Raw genomic sequence first — 19541 nt, 5'->3', positions numbered from 1 at the left:
ACACACAGTCACACTGTGCTGCTCTCTGGGGTGTCACAGCGGTAAAGAGAACATAGACGACAGGTCGGCAGCAGTAAAAGAAAATACTGCCGTTATGACTTTCATCACTCATATAATTTCCAGTTTCTTCACATCCACCTAGACCACAGTTTAATCCATATAGTGCTGTGTCGCATGGCATCTTATTCAAGGTCCGCTTGCATTCTACCATCTCTAAAGGTTAAAATATCAACATGCCACTGATGCACATATTCTTCAGTTTGAAACAAAAGTGCGTCTTTTTTTACTTCATGTCTATTACCTGCACAACAAGAACAAGTAAAAGCAATAAATGTGTACTCATGACATACGGGATTAAAGAAGTAGAACTTATTGAATGTGTGATAAAAACCCTATTTCCTACATGTAGCACATGGAAAAATTCAACAAGTTCTCCAACCAAAACAACAGAATAGGTTGTGTGTCAGTACCACCCATTACGAGACGTATGTACGTATCCTGGCTCGCGTTTCGCAGCTTGTGGTACAGTGGCGTGTTCTAAAAATAGCACACATGTAGGGTTCAGGGTTGTAAAAAAGGCTGCTGTTTCTGTGGATTTATGTTATAAAACTACTGACCTAGGTTTAGGGCAAAATAACTCCTGCTAATGCGTTATAAAAGACAGTTAAACAGAAAATAAAAGTATGTAAATGCCGGAAGTGAAGTAGTTACAAGGGTCACTGTACCGCAAGTTACGGGGACGCGAACCCCGCTCTCCTTTGTTCGACCCAACCACCACCCCAACCTCCAATCAAGGCGGAAATCCGCCATTTTAACTTTGCTTCGCCGCCAGTCACTACTATGTCAGCGAGATGGCGGCTGACGCATTGCAGCGGTCGTGAAATATGTCAAAATCGTTCATATTTCGCTGCTTGTACACACAACCTATATTGACGTTTTTGAGCGGAGATCAGGCTGAAAAATACAACTTATATTACAATATTCTTACTCATTATGCCTCATTTAGAGATATATAACTATGAAAACAGCCTCTTCTACCACTACTGTGACTGCTATTACTATTGTTAGCACTACTTCTGCTACCACCACTACTATCACTGCTATTGCTCTAACTGCTACTGTTACTACTACTACTCCCACTACTGTATAACTATGAGTGCAGCTCCTTCTGCTACTGGTTCTACAACTACTGGTATTATCTCTACTGCGAGCACTATTTCTACTTTTAGTGTTGCTGCCCCTGCTACAGCTACTGCTACTATTGCTATACCATTACTCCTGCTGTAATTGAGTAAAGTTTATTTAGTATAGTGCCTTTCACAAAGCAAGTTCACACAGTGATCCACAAGAGTAAAACTTTTAAAAAATAAGACCATAAAATAAGTAAACAGTAAAAACAAACCAATAATAAAACATAAGCAAAAGCAGACCCTTAAAAACAACACAAAATTACAAACTCACACTCACATGATCTAAGCTAGCTATTAGCTATATATATGTCATCTTTTGATCACTAATTTAGCAAAAATAATAATAATCTCTAAAAAATACAATGAACATCAGGTAAGATACACAGTTTATATTGATTGCTGTAAATTTAGATGAGATGATAAAGGCTTTGAGCCTGGAAAGTTTTGGTTTCGGTACTTTGAATGTGCATGAAAGTGGCTACATTGTCCTTTAGGCTGTACTAACCCTGCATCACTGCTATTAGTACATCATCTTCCATTAGTACTATTACTGCTACTATCATCACCACTACTATTATTACATCTACTGCTACTACTATTACAGACGTCTCCTGCTAACATCACAATTACTGCCACTGTCATCACTACTAATATTACAGCTGCTGTTACTGGTGTTAGTGTAGTGTGTGTGTGTGTGTGTGTGTGTGTGTGTGTGTGTGTGTGCGTGTGCGTGTGAGTGTGTGTGTTAGGCCTGTCACAATAACACATTTTTAAGGACGATATATTTTCCCAAAAACTATCACAATAAACGATGTTTTAGTTTTATAACAATATCAAAGCATAATAAGTACATCCTTTTCCACGGCAATGAATTTTGAAATCTCGAGAATATTAAACATTGGAATTGAAATGTGGAAAAGAAATATTAAAATATCCTAGATAAATAAAACATAAATAGTTAAACTACAATCAAAACAAATAAAATAGACTTTCAGGCTCTGTTTACAAAAAAATTCACTGAGATAAACATTATGTATTATATTATTTCATTATTAAAATAACATATAAACAGCTGGAATGGCTGCTTCGGAAATATAGTTTTTTCGGCAAACTGTACCGCCTGTCAAATATTTGCAGCATTACTTTAAACACAACACAAAAAAGCACAAAAAGTCCTGCATGTAATCAACAATATATTGAGTCTAGAAAAAAACTATCGTGTCCATTTTTATATATCGAACGATAAGTCGATATAGTAATTATCGTGACAGGCCTAGTGTGTGTGTGTGTGTGTTTTTTATGTGTTCATTGACCAGGTTGTGCATCACCATGTCACCTTCTCATGTCTCCCCACCACCTTCTCTCTGTGTCTCTGTAGGATGGTAACAGTTTTCCGTCTGCATTCATTCTCACAGTCTTTTGTTGAGCCGTCAGACTGGAAGGGTGGCGCTCAGCACCGCAGTGACGTCCTCTGTGCCGCTTTTCTGCCTCAACACACTCTAGTCACAGGTTAGTGTATGCTTGTGGGGACCCACGACAACTAAAAAGGCAACTGGGTAACGCTTTATAATAAGGTCCTTAATAACCATTAATTAACAAGTAATAAGACATTGTTCTCGCTTTAGATCCGGTAGTTGCAAAAAGCATAGTTAACTTATAGTTAACTTATAATAGATGAGCAATAAAGTATATTTTAATATCAATAAGCAAACAAAATAAGATTAATAAAGGCATGGCAAAGACATAATGGGTGGGTCATGGGTGTTCGTAATGCCATTATTAACACTTATATAAGCTTATAAACACACAATAATGTTAATAAGCATCTTGTAAGGGCTTACAAGGGCCTTATTACTTGTTAATTAATGGTTATTACAAGGACCTTAATATAAAGCGTTACAGGCAACTGTAACCAACACATTTTATTAAGCGATTGACTTACTGTGAATGCTACATCAAGTTTTATTTGAACAGAAGTGTACACAGTGTCATGAGGTCCTGTATTTCTGTGCGTTCCCTTTCATGACTTAAATTAACAATGAGAGCTCATGCAGAGGAACAAGTGAGATTGGAAGAGAGGAAAAAACAAAGGCTAGGAAATAAAAAATGAATCTTATAAAAAAAAAAACTTTAGTGAAGCGAAAAAATAACTGGGAGAAGTAATCTGCTGATTAAAGTAAGTGGTGTTGTTATCAAGGACTCATGCTCCACACATCGCTCTCTGCTGAAAATAGCTCTGTGTTTTTATGTGTGTCTGTGCAGATGTGTAGGCAGGAAGAATTTTAATTTATTTCAGAATTGACAATCAAAAGTTTAACTGTGCTTATATATGTGTGCCTGCACAGCCTTGCATACCTATGAATGTAAACAATACATATTATAAATACAGTCAAATTAGACCATACAAGTAAAAAAAAAAAACAGGTATAGGTGATTTGAAAATGAACTAATTAGAAACATCTGGTGTTTTCAGGTCTGCCAGAACCTTTAAAGAGTTGTTCCTTGCTGCAAGTTGTTGGCCAAACTGCTGAAAGATTCATTGTTAAAAATGCTTTTTTGACAGTTTATTTCACAAATCACTATTTTATTCCTCATATGTTTCAAAGCTTTCTTTTTTCTCTATTCTGAGCTGACATTTGCCTCCACCACAGGCTGACACCTTTATATGCCAGAGCCCATTAATTGGCAAGTCCCGTTCTAATTAAATTCTTAATTAGAGCTGTGTTAAAGGCAGGTGAACTGGAAAGGTCAAGCAGTATATATGACTAAAACAAAGGCACATACTGTACTCCGCTCATTGGTAATATTTGTCTCATACGAGAGATATTTAAATATGTTTACAATAATATAATTACATACACTTCTTATTTGACTTATTCTTAGTCATTAATTGTACTACTTGTATTTTCAAATTTTAGTTTTTCTGTGTGAGGGAGGGATAAAACCGAAAGTGAGCACTACCCACAGAGATCATGGAGGGAAAATTACTTAGACCAACTATCTTCTTCTCCTCTTTTTATCTTTTTATTATGGCTGGGTACAGAACTTTCATACTTTAAGACACCGACCAAATTGCTCCAGTATGATCGAGTATCTACATGTCATTCAATACCAATTTTTAATACCTAAGTACTTGAGTAAATGTACTTAGTTACATTCCACCACTGCTGTATGTGTCATACTATTTTGAGAGGCTTGTCAAGAGAGTGCAAAGGGGATTGCAGAATACATTGAAGAAAATTATACAGAATTACCATCAATATGTCCAGGAAACTAATCAGTGCCTGGACTATGAAATGCAAAAGACTCACACATGTGAAATCAGTAGTAATCGTAAAATCGCACCTTATTAAAATGCAGAATCGCTGGGCGCCTCTGGCTAATGGAAGAGCAGATGAGGATTTTTTTCTCTTCTTCCAATCACTATATTTTTATTTCAAGTTCATACAAACTTTGGAACTTGTTTCCAAAGTTCTTGCACATGCATTATTTTTTGGAATAATTTTGTGGATCTTGGAAATCAACCCTGTGCCATTTCACCCCATTTTCCAAGCTGTCACATCGAACAACTCAAGACTGACAACCTCTAATAACCAAAGACTCAAAATCATTCACAAGTAACATTAAAAAATGAACATCTTATTAATATGTAAGCAGAATGACCTGGTCTTTGAAGGTCTTTAGCATGCACGGATGGAATACTTTAAAATACCAGCAAGACGCCTCGGCTCCCATCACATTCTTACATTTTTCTGCCTGAGGGATTGAACTGGCAAGCCTCCAGTCACTGGTCCACTTCTATAACCATCAAACTACAAACACTCTGCACCCAATTTGCCCGAGTATGCTCTTCAGTTTGTGAAGTTGTTTCACTTTGGCTCACGCACTGAAAGTTTAGTTTCAGCTTACTAGTCTGTGCAAGGAGAGTGCACACACAAACCAGACCTTCTCTGGCCTTCTGGGACACGTCGACCCCAGAGATAAGTATAGAGAGCGATAAAGAGAGGGATGGAGGTGGAAAGGTAGATAAGAGTGGGTGTTCTCGAAGCTGGAGGGAGAAATGGTTTGGAAGGAAATGAATAGCTGGAGCTGGAACAAAAGCACGATTCAGGAGCTACTCTGTGAACTTGGAAACTTCTTCAAAGTTCGCTCCCCAATTTCTTTGTCAGTGTTTTCAGCTCCTCTTCTCTCTGCCTGCTTCCTCTCTTTTTCCCTGTCTCTAACTGACACTCCCTGTTCACTTCTGTTTATTTTTTTAGCTCATCTCCCTAGTTAGCCTGCTGCATTTCTTCCCCCCACTCACTCACTCACACACACACACACAGCCCCACGCCGCACCCTCCACCTCCAATTTAATCCAAATGCCCAATTTAAATTATGTTTATTAGAGCTCTCTCAGTGGGAGTCAGGAGAAATGAGACATAGTACTTTCTGTCTTTCAAGCGTGTGTGTGTGTTTGTGTGTTTAGGCTGCAGGGGTTGGGGTTTGTATATGCTAGAAAGAGAAAGAACAAAATAATGAATGTAGGTGTGTTTAAAGGTGTGTTTATTTGCTCGGGTCTCTGAAATGTGACAGTGTGATTGCATTTCAGGCTTATACCAAGTCTCTGAATCCTTTTCTTAATAGTTGTTGCAGGAAATTGACAAAACAAAAGCTGTGATTGAATGTTATACAGTTTGCCAGCAAGAAATCCCCTTTTATCTGTGATTTATTTCTTTGACTCGGATGAATACAAATGATTCTTTAAAAAATGTTTTTTATTATTATTATGAGAAGGACTCTGCACTTTGGCTGAGTTTATGGTTTCCCAGGGAGACAAAAGATTAAACCAGTATGTTGTTCATGAAGTCTTTGTGGGTGTTAAACTTGTGACCTTGCAGGTTTGTAAGGTTCTTTTGTTGTCAGAAGTACTGGTTCATCCAAATCAACTCATCTCTTGTCCAAAAAAAAAATCATAAAATAGTGTAATTCATTCATAAATTCCTCCTACGCTTTAATATCCTGTGTCTCTCTCAGGCCTACAGGCAAATGTGGAAAAAAGCATGAATCACACACACACGTCTCGATTTCTTTCGTTTCCACACCTATCTATACTCGCACACTAAAGCAAAAGGTGGATGTGAACTCCCGCTTGGTGATTTTCTACATTAGCTATTTTCGCTAATTCTTTCTTCCTCAAATCCGCCGAGCACAAAGACTGCGTCTAAAAGCGATGACGCATTAGTTTCAGTTGCCAGCACATTTCTTCAGGGTTGCAGTGAGTAACGCTGTTTTCACATCAAAGCATGCGTACTGCCAAATTATGTGTTAGTTATGTGCCAAGTGAAAGCAGTGGTGGCGTCAAGGCCACCGGTGACAAAAGTCAATTTAAAGTTCTGTTGGACACACGTGTGTGTGTGTGTGTGTGTGTGTGTGTGAGGGTGATTGTGCGTGTTCATGCATCTGTTTGTTTGTGTCTCAAGTTGAATCAAGTTGCAGCAGGAGCATTTGGCTGACGTGGGACTGAAGCCTCCTCATCCATATTCAGAGTCTTTGCTGGGTTCCGCTTGGCTTCTCACACACAGACACTGTCAAACACACACACACACACACACACACACACACACACACAAACACACACATAAGCACACACACACACACACACACACACACACACAGCAGGGTACATGTACACAGGGGTCCTGTGTACCTCCCTCAGTCACAACCCCCCCCTCCCCCCTCCCTTTCCTCGGATCCCTTAATCCTCCATGGCTGAACACCTTCCAAGCGACCGAGGACCAACTCGTCTGAACTTTGATGGACAGCCAAAAATGTTTTAGAAATGGAAATGTGAACGTAGAAATCACAACTCTGAATGACAGCAATGACATCTTTTTTAAGCAGAGGTTGCTCTGATTTATATGTTCTGTATATATTTTAAATTCCTTTCTTGACAAGTTATTGAGTTAAAGGGGAAGTTATATAAATCCTTAGAGGTTTCAGAGGGAGCTGCGTGAAGTCGCTCGAGGCAGCGTTTGAAAAGGAAAAAATTAATTAAAAAATACAATGAACATGTGTGGAGTTGTTAGCTTAACCAAACTATGTGGCTTGCTTCTTATCTGTGATTCAAGATGCTTAGTTGCTACTGGCAAAACAATCTCTGACCTAACTGTCGGCAGTTGCATTGTGGGTAATGTAGGCGCCAGGTTTTGACAAGGAAGAAGAAAACATAGAAAAACATTCTTTGTTTAAGTTAAGTGTTATCACAGTGCAATGCTAAACTGATGGACTACTCTTTTAAAAGTAGGCTCTTCTACGTACTTTCATCTTTTTGTTCTCCTTTTAATGAACATTTATCCATGCGTTTACAGGCCTAAATTATATGCTATTCTGTGTATTTGTTTTATCTATAGACTGTATAAATATTGGACGTAGTGACCGTGACGTCACCCATTGGTTTGTGGACTGCCTGTTGGAGGCATCGAGTTCAGTGTTACACTTGTCGCCATCTTGCGTCGCCATCTTTTGTTGGATTCGGGGAGCAGACCATATTTGGACTGTTGAGGAGGGATATGTCGACACTGACTACACGCCTCTCTACACCGGTTGCATTACAGCTACGTTATATATAACTTTATTGACACGTTGCCGTGGATACGCATTGTTCTGCCTCTCTTCTGATGACGGCTCACCTTGTTAGCCACCTGTCAATCAAAGGTAGCCACGCCCCAAATCATATGATTCTTTATCTTCTATTTTCTTCTAAATGGGGCCATTATTTGAACTATTAACATAAAATTGTCTTGAAGAAGATTTTTTACTAGAGATTGAGACCATAGTGTTGTCCTAAAAAAATTCTGAGGTAATAAATCAAGTGAGAAGTTTTCTCATTTTGTATAAAAATTAATGGACCGAAATACTTCTGATTCTGACTTCTGACTTCTAATTTTAGGGTAGGTGCTTCATAGTTACTGTATTACCTACAGTAATTCAGATTCACCAAAGTCACACAATAACACAAACAAACTAACTGATCGAGGCAGCGGTAGACCAGCGACTCCTGTGTATTGCAATGTAAAATTACATTTTGGTGACATTGATTAGAGCACAGAACAGCCTCAGTTCCCTAAATGTACACTTAAAATGATTTTTTTTTAGGTGGTGAAAATATGTTTTGCGCCTGCCCCAGTCCACAGCAGTACAACCCCACTTCAATAAATCTTTAACATTGTGTGGATGATGTAGATAACTACACCCTCTCTATTTCTTTATCCTTCTATGTCTCTGTCACACACACACACACACACACACACACACACACACACACAAACACACACACACACACACACACACAGATATGGCATGATAAAAGTCACTTGAAATACAGACGCTGGCCCTGGGCTGCATGAATAATGCAGGCGAGCCACACTCTCATAAACTTTATACCTCCTATTGCTCACACATACACACCTCCCATAGCGAACACACTCCTCACATATCTCATTAAGTCCTGCTGTTCAATTGTCAAACCACCTGATGAGATCCCTGCCTCTTTTAATAAACACATTCACACACACATATTTTCCTATATATAATATAGATTATTTGAAAAGCACTTTCTCTTGAGGTGAATGTTGAGTGGTGGAGCAGATGGGAGCTGGGGACAGATGTTGAGCTTTATCATCTTTAAAGTGTTTTTTAGTGGCTGGCTTGCATGATTCAGCAGCACAAGAGAAAGTAAAAGGGTTGACTGAAAATTTGTATTATATTTCTTTGGAAAACGTCTCATTTTATGTCTGTTTTAATGGACTTGGTTCATCTAAATGTCTGTCAGTTTTTGCAGTGTATTTGTGATTTCAAAAATGCGAAAAAGCAATGTGCGAGTTTATCATAAGCTCTTGCACTTTGTTTCGTCCCGTGTCTGATGTGTGCAGGAAGCTATGATGGAGAGATTATAGTGTGGAACAACAGCACAGAGAAAGCTTTGAGAAAACTGCGGCCACATGCTGAACACAGAGAAGGCAAGGAGTCTCACTTTCACGCACAGATGCGACTAAATTCAGCAAACACTTTATTTTGCAATTGTTCCTTGCTTTTCTGTTTGTGATCCGTCTCTCTTTACTTATTTTTTATTCTTTGCTCGACTCTGATTTTCCAGATAATTTTCCAGATTCTCATCTTGGTGTGAATGGGAGAGAAGACTCTGATAACTCCATTGCCGTCACTAGATTGTTCTTCATACCAGGACGCACATCTGCGGCTACAGCTACAGGTGAAATATTGGAAAATAAACAGCAACACTATAGTCCTCATCATCTTTAGAGTGTGAGTTATTTTATCAGATCTCTTGTGTTTAGTCGTCTGTATGTGTGTGTGTGTGTGTGTGTGTGTGTGCGCGTGCATGCATATTTGTATCTGTCTTTCTGTAATATTGCATACTACTGGACCAATCAGCCTAATATTATTAGTACACATTTATAGCTATATGCTTCTTGTTGAGGTGATGAACTCAAATTTTGCACCTACTTGTGCATCTCTATAAATTGGAATATCATAGAAAAGTTTATTTATGTCAGTAATTCAATTCAAAAAGTGGAAATAACACATTCTATAGATCCATTACACACAGAATGAAATATTTCATGTCTTAATTTATCACCCCGCCTCTCGCCCGGAGACCCGATTGTGGATATGCAGTTATGGATAATGAATGAAAAATCCCAGCGATGGGCTAGCCCAAAGATAATCATTTGCGGGCAAAATTTTGGTCTTTGGCTCAAAAACTGTTATCCATTAAAAAGTTTGGTTTCGTTTGAACCCGTGAATCTGCAGAATAGTCTGCACATGTGGGATATGTGGCCATCCCGTGGGACAATACAAATCATGCGTGCGGGGGGAGTTTTAACTTTTCTGATTAAGCTAGTGCTAACCAGAAGGGTGAATTCAACAAATGAAGTTAAAAAGAATGAATCTTCCCATACATCTCCTGTAATTCAGTAACCAGCATATGTTAAAGTTTTATTGTAGTTCTTTCCAAATATTCACCTCTCTTTTCAATTTTCATTTCAGTAAGATTCAACTCTTCTTTGTTTGGGAGGTGAGAGGGAGATGCACTTACGAAGCCAATTACTCTTAAATCTGTTTTTTTTTTAGCTGACTCACATTATTGCTGAAATTGATTATTGCTAACATGTACTCTTGGCCAGAAAATACACTTATTAAACTTATGAAAGCCAAAAGCTTCAGAAACCAGGTGGTGATTCTACTTTTAGAGCTGAGGCTGAAGCCTGTTCTGCCGGTATATACTGCAACTTGAGTTAGTGATGTGAGATTCTTCTGATTTGAACAGTTACAGTTGATGCAAACACAGTGAAGTAACTTCAGAGAGTTGAAAGACTTCTACGATCAAAAGCCTTTCTTAAATGCCAAATATACTGCATATACAGCCTTGTTTTTCTTGTTGAAATAGACAGTTGCAATACATAAACGCACGCTTGTGTTTACACATTACAAAGACAGTAAGGCTTTGGGTATCTTACTTACTGTACAGTAGCTACACATCAATGATTGTTTGATGTGGTGAGTTTGCTTCAAGTTTCTCATTTTTAACTACTTTTCATATGCAGTAACTCAAGCTCTGAACTTTCTTTCTGTCTCTATTTTAACTACATCAGTGGTTGCTTGTTTTTTTTTACTCCAGTTTGATTTATTCCCAGTGTTATTCCTGCAGGAGCTGCTGCTTCGGCTAGCAGTAGCTAAAAAAAAAATCAGACCCTGGCCTTTTTGTCTGCTGCTCACACTGACTGACTGACTGACTGTGTGTGTGTGTGTGTGTGTGTGTGTGTGTGTGTTGTTGAGTCCTCGTCTACACTGCAAAAAAAACCAACTTGTGTTTTTTGGCCTAAAACAGGGATTTAAGTTGGTAAAACTTGGAAATATAAATTATTGACATTTAGGGCAATAATGTAAGTTAGCGCAACAAAGGAAGCCAGTTGTATGCTCAAAAACAAGTTTGTGAGTATACTTATATCTTTAAGTTGGGGTTCACAACAAGGGACAATAGTTCTGCTAACTCTTATTTCTTTGTTGTGAAATGCGGGAAAGCGGTGAAATTCGGTCATTAGCGAAAGCTAGCGGCTAACTGATGCTAGCTGCTAACTGATGCTAGTGGCGCTGCTTGTTACAGCTACAAGAGTAGCCATTAGTGTATCAATGCTAACTCAAAATTGTGGTTGCAACATTAGCTGACATGTCATAGCGACGTTACAATCGTGCCAATTCAGCACATTGTAGAAGTTAGCATGAGTAAGGATTAAAAGTTATTACAATGTAAAATTATAAGAATTCAGAGTTGAGCAAAGTCAAAAACAAAACTTAAAATATTTAGTTTAATTGTCCAACTTTAAATTTTATCGAAGTTTGTTGCCTTGAAATTTTGAGTTCACCCAACTTTTTTTGCAGCGTATAAGTAGTTACATGCATACCTATGAGGTTCAGGTGTCCTAGATCAGACCCATTTTTTTAAGGCAAAACCTTCTGTATATTCCCACATTTCCAACAGGTGGTGCAGACCTGGTATCAAGTGGAGGTTCGGGTGTGGTCAGACTCTGGAACACCGTCCACAGCTGTCTGGTGGGACAGTTCACAGCTCACAACAGGGATCTGGGCTCTATTGTTACGTCTGTTAGCCCCTGTGGAAAATATTTAGTCACAGCTGATAGGGAGGGAACAGTCAAGACTTGGGACATACAGGTAGGTGTTTAATGCAGACCAGTGGTGGAAGAAGTATTTAGATCCCTGTAGCACCCTACAATATAATAATTTCCAGATAATGTAATAACGCATGAAAATGTAATAAAACTTGCACTTAACTCGATCGAAAATGTAATAAAACCCAATAATGTAATTACTTCACCAATTATGTCAAAAAGTATCCTGACTTGACCTTGTAATAACATTTTTACCGATAATGTAATATCTTATTACATTTTCAGGAAGTTGTTGCTTGATTTGTTGGAAATCTGTGAAGAGGTACGTTTAGAACTGGAATTCTACCAGTCAGGATATTTTATTACATTGTTGGTGAAGTTATTACATTATTGGGTTTCATTGCATTTTTGATCGAGTTAAATCCAAATTTTATTACATTTTCAGGCGTTATTTCATTAGCAGGAAATTATTACATCGTAGGTTGCTGTAATCCCTTTCTTCAGTAAAAGTACTTATACCACGCTGGGAAATGACTCCACTACAAGTAAAAGTCCTGCATTCAAGACATATTTTAGTAAATTACAAAAGTATGCGCATCAAAATGTACTTATCAGTAAACTAAACGTATCATGAGTAAAAGTACACGTTATGCAGAACGTACAGACTCAGATTGTTTTATATATTCTGAATATATTATAGGATTATTTGTATTGATGCATTTATGTAAGCATCATTTTGATTTCCTCAAGATAGGGCTCATTTTAACTACTTAATATACTGTTATGAGGTTTAAAATTTAAAATAAAAATGTTTATGTCAAAAGTAACTAAAGCTGTCAGCTTAATGTAGTGGAGTAAAAAGTACAATATTTACCTTAAAATGTGTTGAAGTAGAATTATAAAGTTACATTAAATGGAAATACTCAAGTAAAGGACAAGTACCCCAAAATAAGTACAGTACTTAAGTAAATCTACTTAGTTACATTCCACAACTGATGCACACACATGAATATGAACTGCAGTGGATCACACTGAAAGTACATTTCACTGTGACATTTGTGTCTTCTGTAAAAAAAAAAAAAAAGAAGAGAGAGAGTGATGGAAAAAAAGACAGAGAGAAGGGTAGAGATCAAGAGACAGACTGTAGTAGACAATGAAGACAGACTGAACCTCCATATTTCCGTTGGATCAGGCATGTTGTTCACTCTTCAAAATGACAGACAGTGCTGTCATTTTGAAGCCTCGGTAGCTTGCTGTAGTACAAGCAGACCAGTCAATCATTTAGAAAATCTCCACTGATATATTAGCAGAAGGAGGCAATGTCCCCATCCCCTTTGGTATTTTATTTTCAATTTTGCAAGCAGTTTGACTGAAAAGGAGGAGTATTGTTTGCAATTTGCATCCCTTTTTGTTAACACTTTTTGACACTAAAATGTGTGTAAAAAGTCTAATTTACTGTGACACTTTTTGGCAAATCACCTTCCAGAAGTGAATTAATTAAATGAGTAATTTGAGCCAAGTTAGCTGATTAGAGATTCACTTAAGCACATGAACCCTTTACATGCATTGCTCATGTTTGGTAACTGAAGTTTCTGACACCTCACAGAGGCCCTTTGACTTTTTGACTCTTGATTATAAAGACTTGGATCGCGCCATCGGTGTAAGGCGTAGCTGCATCACTGTCATGCTCATAATCGCAGTAAAAGAACACCCTCTCGGGTATTATTGCCACAATATTCAGAGCTCAACTCTCTGTCACAGTTTATAAGAGGGGATGAATTCAGATGGGTGCGTCTCATTTGGCTTCCAGTTTAATTTATGGAGATTTATGTATATATGTAGCAGAGTTGAAGAAGTTGGACAAGCTCAGTGCTCTGGTAGAAATCCTGTCCTTTGGCAAGTTTGGAGCAGGCTTTGGAAATCAGCTGGATGACTAACATGATTGCACAGTATACAGTGGTGTGCTCTCAGACGCAACACTGTTGCAGTTCAGCAGCAGGTCTCGTCCCAACATGATGCAGTCGTTTGTGCTGGTTATTTTGCATATTGCACAACATGCAGAGTAAAGTTAATTATTTGTGTTGATTGCAATAAATGCACTGTGTTTGACTTACAGCAAAATCTTTCACTTAACCCTCCCCTGAATAGCGATTGTCCAAACAGGGATAAGCAACTGTAACTACAATACTTAAGACCCTTTCGACATCTTTAAACCCAGCTGCCCTCCAGCAGGTTAGGGGTAGGCCTTGGGTAAACTCTTTTGAGCCAAAGCTTATAACAGAGGAACTGTAAGGCAAAAATGCATGTATGAGGCTTCATTTGAAAGCGTGTCACTAAAACACAAAACTCATAACAATTATTATTTTTCTTTTCAAAGAATTCTGCCAATGCTGCCATTGAATGCTACAGTCATGAAAACAATTATTAGACCCTTGTTTTCTTTAATTTATTGTTCATTTTAATGCCTGGTACAACTAAAGGTGCAGTTGTTTTGTTTTGACAAATATAATGACAACAACAAAACTAGCTCGTAAGAGTTTAATTTAAGAGCTGATATCTCATGATTTTCCATGGTTTTCTTGAGAATAGTATTGGTTATTATGGTCTACCGGTGGTCTATGAATTTTTTCCATGACTGTATGTGCTGTGAAATACGAAAAGTTTCACAGACGCAGCAATAGGATTTAAGGGGGGCAAATGTTAGTGATATTACAATTATATAGGCTAAATTGAACAGTTGTGGAATAAATATGAAAGGATACTTCATACAATTAAAGGTCCTCCAAAGTAAAGGTCTGTAAGTATTATCAGCAAATTAAAAGGATCAAAAGTAAAAGTATTGATAGTGCAGTAAAATGTTTCCATCTATACATTTCTATGCGCATTTTATAGATTTGCATGAGAAAAGCTTCATGGAAACACCAAAGTTTGATAAAACGTTAAAGTGCTTATAAAAGTTTTTACATTCGCTTGAGGTGGTTTTTGTCTTTTTCGAAAAATAGTTAATGCGCTAAATGGGAGATGGAAACACTTTTTCCGAATAACTTCTGACAAAAGTAAGTTGATGCAGCTTTGTTCATTCAGTCTAAACTGGTTGATGAAAATATCCCCAATTCATATTTTCTTTAATACAACATTTGACATTTTTTACTTTGAATTCACTTTGACTTACTCTTTGATGAACATTACAGCTGCATTAACCTTTTGACTTGCATTGTAAGTCAAAAGGTTAACTGTACGGTTGCATTTTACTGCTGTGGATGTTTTAACTTCACTAAGGTAATTTAATCTACAGCAATGTATCATAAGTATTTTTGTTGCATCACTGTCCTGTAAGCAAGTATCTCTAAAAACTGTCAGAATAACAACCCTGTTTTCAGCATTTCCTGGCTGATCCAAGAGGGTTTTTACATATTTTATTTGCTGCTTAAGTAGCAGGAAAACACATAAAGGAACACTTCATCCTTCAGTTTTTATCGGAAAAAATCTAAATCAACACATCTGCCAGCAAGGGGATGAAACATTACTTTTCATTCCACCACTGAAATTGCAAATTGCATGTTTTTTTTCCACAGAAGAAGTAACCTCCTGCTTTCCTCTTCTATCCCTCAGCATTATTGTCTTGATCAGGATGACAGAATAACCAAAGAACCTCCAGAACTTCTGTGTAGTTTCCACCCACATCTCGATCGTGTAACCCACCTGGAGATGTGTCTCCATGGCGACAGACTCCTCCTTCTCTCTGCGTCATCGGACTGCAGCGTTGCTCTGAGCTACCTGCCTGGAGATACCGTTGGTCTGTTTGGACAGGTACACAAACACACACACACATACACACACACACGGGTCATTTAAGTACACTGCAGCAGCTTGAATTACATTACATAACCTGCATGTGTGAAACAAATTGTTTTGGATGGCAGAGGTATTGTTCAGCACCACACTGTCAAGGTGACGGCCTTAGATCCTGACGGTTGAAACGTACAGCAGTGCAGGCTGGCTCTGATAAAGACTTTACCTCCCACCTCCCACTCCGCAGCGTGCTGGTGGGTGGTAGCATCCAGTTGACGAAATGGATGTGAAACTCAGCATCAAGCCACAGTTGTGTGTGTGTGTGTGTGTGTATATGTGTGTATATATATGTGTGTGTGTGTGTGTGTGTGTGTATATGTGTGTGTGTGTGCGTGTGTGTGTGTGTGTGTGTGGTGTGTGTGTGTGCGTGTGTGTCAAATGAGGCCCATATTAAGTTAGCCTGCGGCGGTGTCTGCTGAGTGTTGCTTCATTCCAGTTTGCCTCAGGCTCACACAAACACACACACATGCCCACACACACACACTAGTATGAAAAACATTAATGTATACCAAAAGTCTTGTGCTGATTGGTGATGGAATCATACAATATAATGACAATTGAAGGGATAAGGGACCATTACTCAGACGCTGATATTAAGGCAATTTAAACAAACTTACTATCAGAGCTAATGTTTTAAAAAAAATAATTTATAGAATCTACTCGACTACTACTCGTTGGACTACACTGGCTATTTATGATGACACATAAAAACTTACCTATAAATAAAAATGTAAGTGAATGGTTTGTGGCTCCTCTTTTTGTTTTTGTGTGAATAGTTTGTTCAGTTGACCGATGGAATATTTAGCTGTTTTTACATTTTCAATAAATTATTAAAAATATTTAAATTTGACTATATGCTGTTTATTGGGTACACAAAAATATGGTTGCAATATCACGCTTGATACCATGTAGCTTATCATTTTAAAAATTAAATGAGATTCAGTAAAAATGCTGCATTCATGGCGCCCATGGAGTTAAAAGGTGTGCACAATAGGTGTGCTAAGCACTGAAATAATTGTCCCCCATCCTGATGAAAATGCCTATGGTGCAATGTGAGTAAACTTAAGGGTCCTAGTTTGGGGGTTTAGAAATATGGTCACCCTAAAGCAGTATATCCATATTTCGCATATCAGGTTATCAAAAATACACTGGTAATTATTATGAATGAAAAGAAGTTTTCCTACATTAAAGAGCTTCAGTTTGATGAGAGTTTCTCTGCTCTGAATCTTTAAGTTCCCAAATCCACACGACCCAGGCTGATCTGTGGATTCAAAGTCCCAATTTTTACCAGTCTCGTGCTGATCCCAAATGTCCTTGCTGTTTTGTCTTTCCTGCTGCTGCCTGTCATCCGCAGGAGGAGCAGTGGTGCTTGGAGAGACCTGGACCTCTGCACCCACAGCAGGAACCAGAGCGGAACCAGAAAGACCAGGGAGGGCAGGGAAGCATGAGGTCAACGCCAGCTCCCAGTGAGACACCCCCCGATCCTGGACCCGGCACCTCTGCATAGGGTGGAGATAAAAGATGAGGGAGAGGACGGCACAGGAGTAAAAAGAAAACATTTATTGAGGTGAAGAGTTGAGTCCATCTAAAGTGTTTTGTGCTGGTGTTATACAACTTTAGCTACATTTTTACAACTTTGTGTCACTGTCTGGTAAAGCTGCTCACAATTTAGAATCGTACTGTAGGGATTTAAGATGATCTGCTATGATTTTGAGTGGGATTTCAGAGAAACAACCAAAGCATTTTATCCTTCATTTTAAAGCATCTGCAAGAAGTTTAAACTGGTAATCAAACAGTCTCAAGTTAATACTATTTGACCTAGAAGATAAGCTATTTATATATAATTATTTTTAATGTCTGTCATTGGGTCAAAATCCCTGCAAGACTCAGATTGTTTAAAGGGCAGGGGCGAAAAAATAAAAAGGGCACAATCTGCACAACATGGGGCCCCACCAGCGTGCAAAAAGCTATGATGCAATAGTCCTCCTCCTTGATTACGATTAGCATTAAGTTAAAGGAGATCCAGATTAAAGTAATTAATGATATGGTACTGACAATTAAAACCATTGTACCAAACCATGTAGGGGGGTCCGAGGGCATGCCCCCCAGGAGAAAATTTGTACATTTTTATGTAAAATGCATCAATCTTGTGCACTTTGAGAGCTAAATGAGAGCAAACACCTCACATTCGTCATAATGACGCCAAAAGTAAAGCAACGCCTCTTTCGCATTCCCCGTTCGTCGGCTACCAAAGAGAGGAACTTCTGTACCTTATTAGCTAACCACAACATGTTTTTTCGGTTTGCCATATTCTTGCTAGAGGGCACATCATCATCATTTATTGTATGAAGGGGCACCCTAGAGGGCGCCCAGTCAATTTTTGCATGTGTAAAGCGCAGCCAATAAGGCACTTCCTCTCGTTTTCACCACTCTTGAGGGCACTTTAGCACGCTTTTTCAACCATGGAGGCATAAGGGGGCCCGGTCGCCCCCCTCCTGACCCCCTTGAGTCCGCCACTGACTGGGTTGGTGCTCATATAAAAACATTACCACATTTGTCCCCAAGGGGTGCCAAAAACAGCACACAATTAAAGTTCTTCCAGTTGCTGTAAGTAAAAAAGTGTTTGGCAATTTAATATATATATATAAATGTTTTAATGTCATAATAGTTGTATTAAGGGGAACTAAGCCATTGTCTATCATCTATTCAAAAGAGCACGAGTCAGAAAAACTACTGAAATTGCAGCTTTTCCCCATTTTATTTCAGTGCCTCAGGACAGTGTGGTGTGTAACAGTGAATAGTCACGGCTGCCTTTCACAACCACAAAGAATGAAATAGCATTTGTGATGCTCCCAATTCTGTGATTTTTACTCTAATGCTCCGAGAACAGAGAGAGACTGCGTTCAACATTATTTTTCAGGGGAATTAGAGTGTTCCTTATGAAAGTGATTGTGCTGCTTTAATATAAAAGTCAGTGAAAGTTGGCGGTCTTAACTAGAGTTCTCAAAGTCAGTCCTCCCATTCATTGCCAACGGAGTAGCTTCGGGCTGGTACATACATTTGACACCACACATTAGAGATTTTGATTTTTGATTTTTTTTTTTTTTAATCTGTTAGATAAATTTTAATGTCAGGAATACTGATGGAGCTGTTCTGGTGTGAATGTGAACTCATACATTTATAGTATTATGATTAATAAACTAAGCCATAAAGATGTCTCTGAGTGGACTATATTTATTCGACTGTGTTTATTGATCTTGTGTTTAATGGACAGCAGGTATCGTGAGAGGCAAAGTTAATGGTTAATTGACAAACAGCCATACAAAGGAGCACCCAGCTGTTTTGACTGGTCTATTTGTCTTCATACAGTTTTGCAGTTTCCATCTCTGGCTTCAGAGTACTTTTTCACAAACTTTGCTGTCATTTCATTCAAATTTTCTGAAGATCTGCACAAGAAAATGTGCAAAAAAAGATTATGCTGACTACCTGAGCTTTATGTTAAGACGAATGCAGTGGTGGAATATAACTTAGTACATTTACTCAAGTACTGTACTAAAGTACAATTCTGAGGTATTTGTACTTTACTTGAGTATTTACATTTTACGTAACTTTATACTTCTACTACACTACAATTTAAGCAAATATTGTACTTTTTGCTCAACTACATTTATCTGACAACTTTAGTTACTTTTCAGGTCGAGATTTAACATAAAAGCATTTAAAGTGATTAGACGTTTTCTTAAAATTGAACCTCATAGCAGTATATAAAGTAGTTAAAATGAGCCCTACCTTGAGAAAATTGAAATGCATC

At 38.2% G+C, this 19541-nt stretch overlaps 1 protein-coding gene across 1 annotated transcript in view; it reads left to right on the top strand.

The window, feature by feature from the left end:
- Positions 1-18940, top strand: part of LOC131970732 (WD repeat-containing protein 49-like) — a 36014-nt gene extending 17074 nt beyond the window's left edge. Inside the window, exons 12-17 of the mRNA XM_059332152.1 lie at positions 2569-2699; positions 9065-9190; positions 9328-9441; positions 11731-11921; positions 15491-15688; positions 17085-18940. Of these exons, the coding sequence (XP_059188135.1) occupies positions 2569-2699; positions 9065-9190; positions 9328-9441; positions 11731-11921; positions 15491-15688; positions 17085-17237 (913 nt within the window). The 3' untranslated portion in view covers positions 17238-18940. The remainder of the gene's footprint in view (positions 1-2568; positions 2700-9064; positions 9191-9327; positions 9442-11730; positions 11922-15490; positions 15689-17084) is intronic.
- Positions 18941-19541: the final 601 nt, after the last annotated feature.

The sequence above is a fragment of the Centropristis striata genome, chromosome 4 (genome assembly GCF_030273125.1).
Source record: "Centropristis striata isolate RG_2023a ecotype Rhode Island chromosome 4, C.striata_1.0, whole genome shotgun sequence".
NCBI classification, from domain to species: Eukaryota; Metazoa; Chordata; class Actinopteri; order Perciformes; family Serranidae; genus Centropristis; species Centropristis striata.
This window is presented reverse-complemented; position numbering and strand designations above follow the sequence as displayed.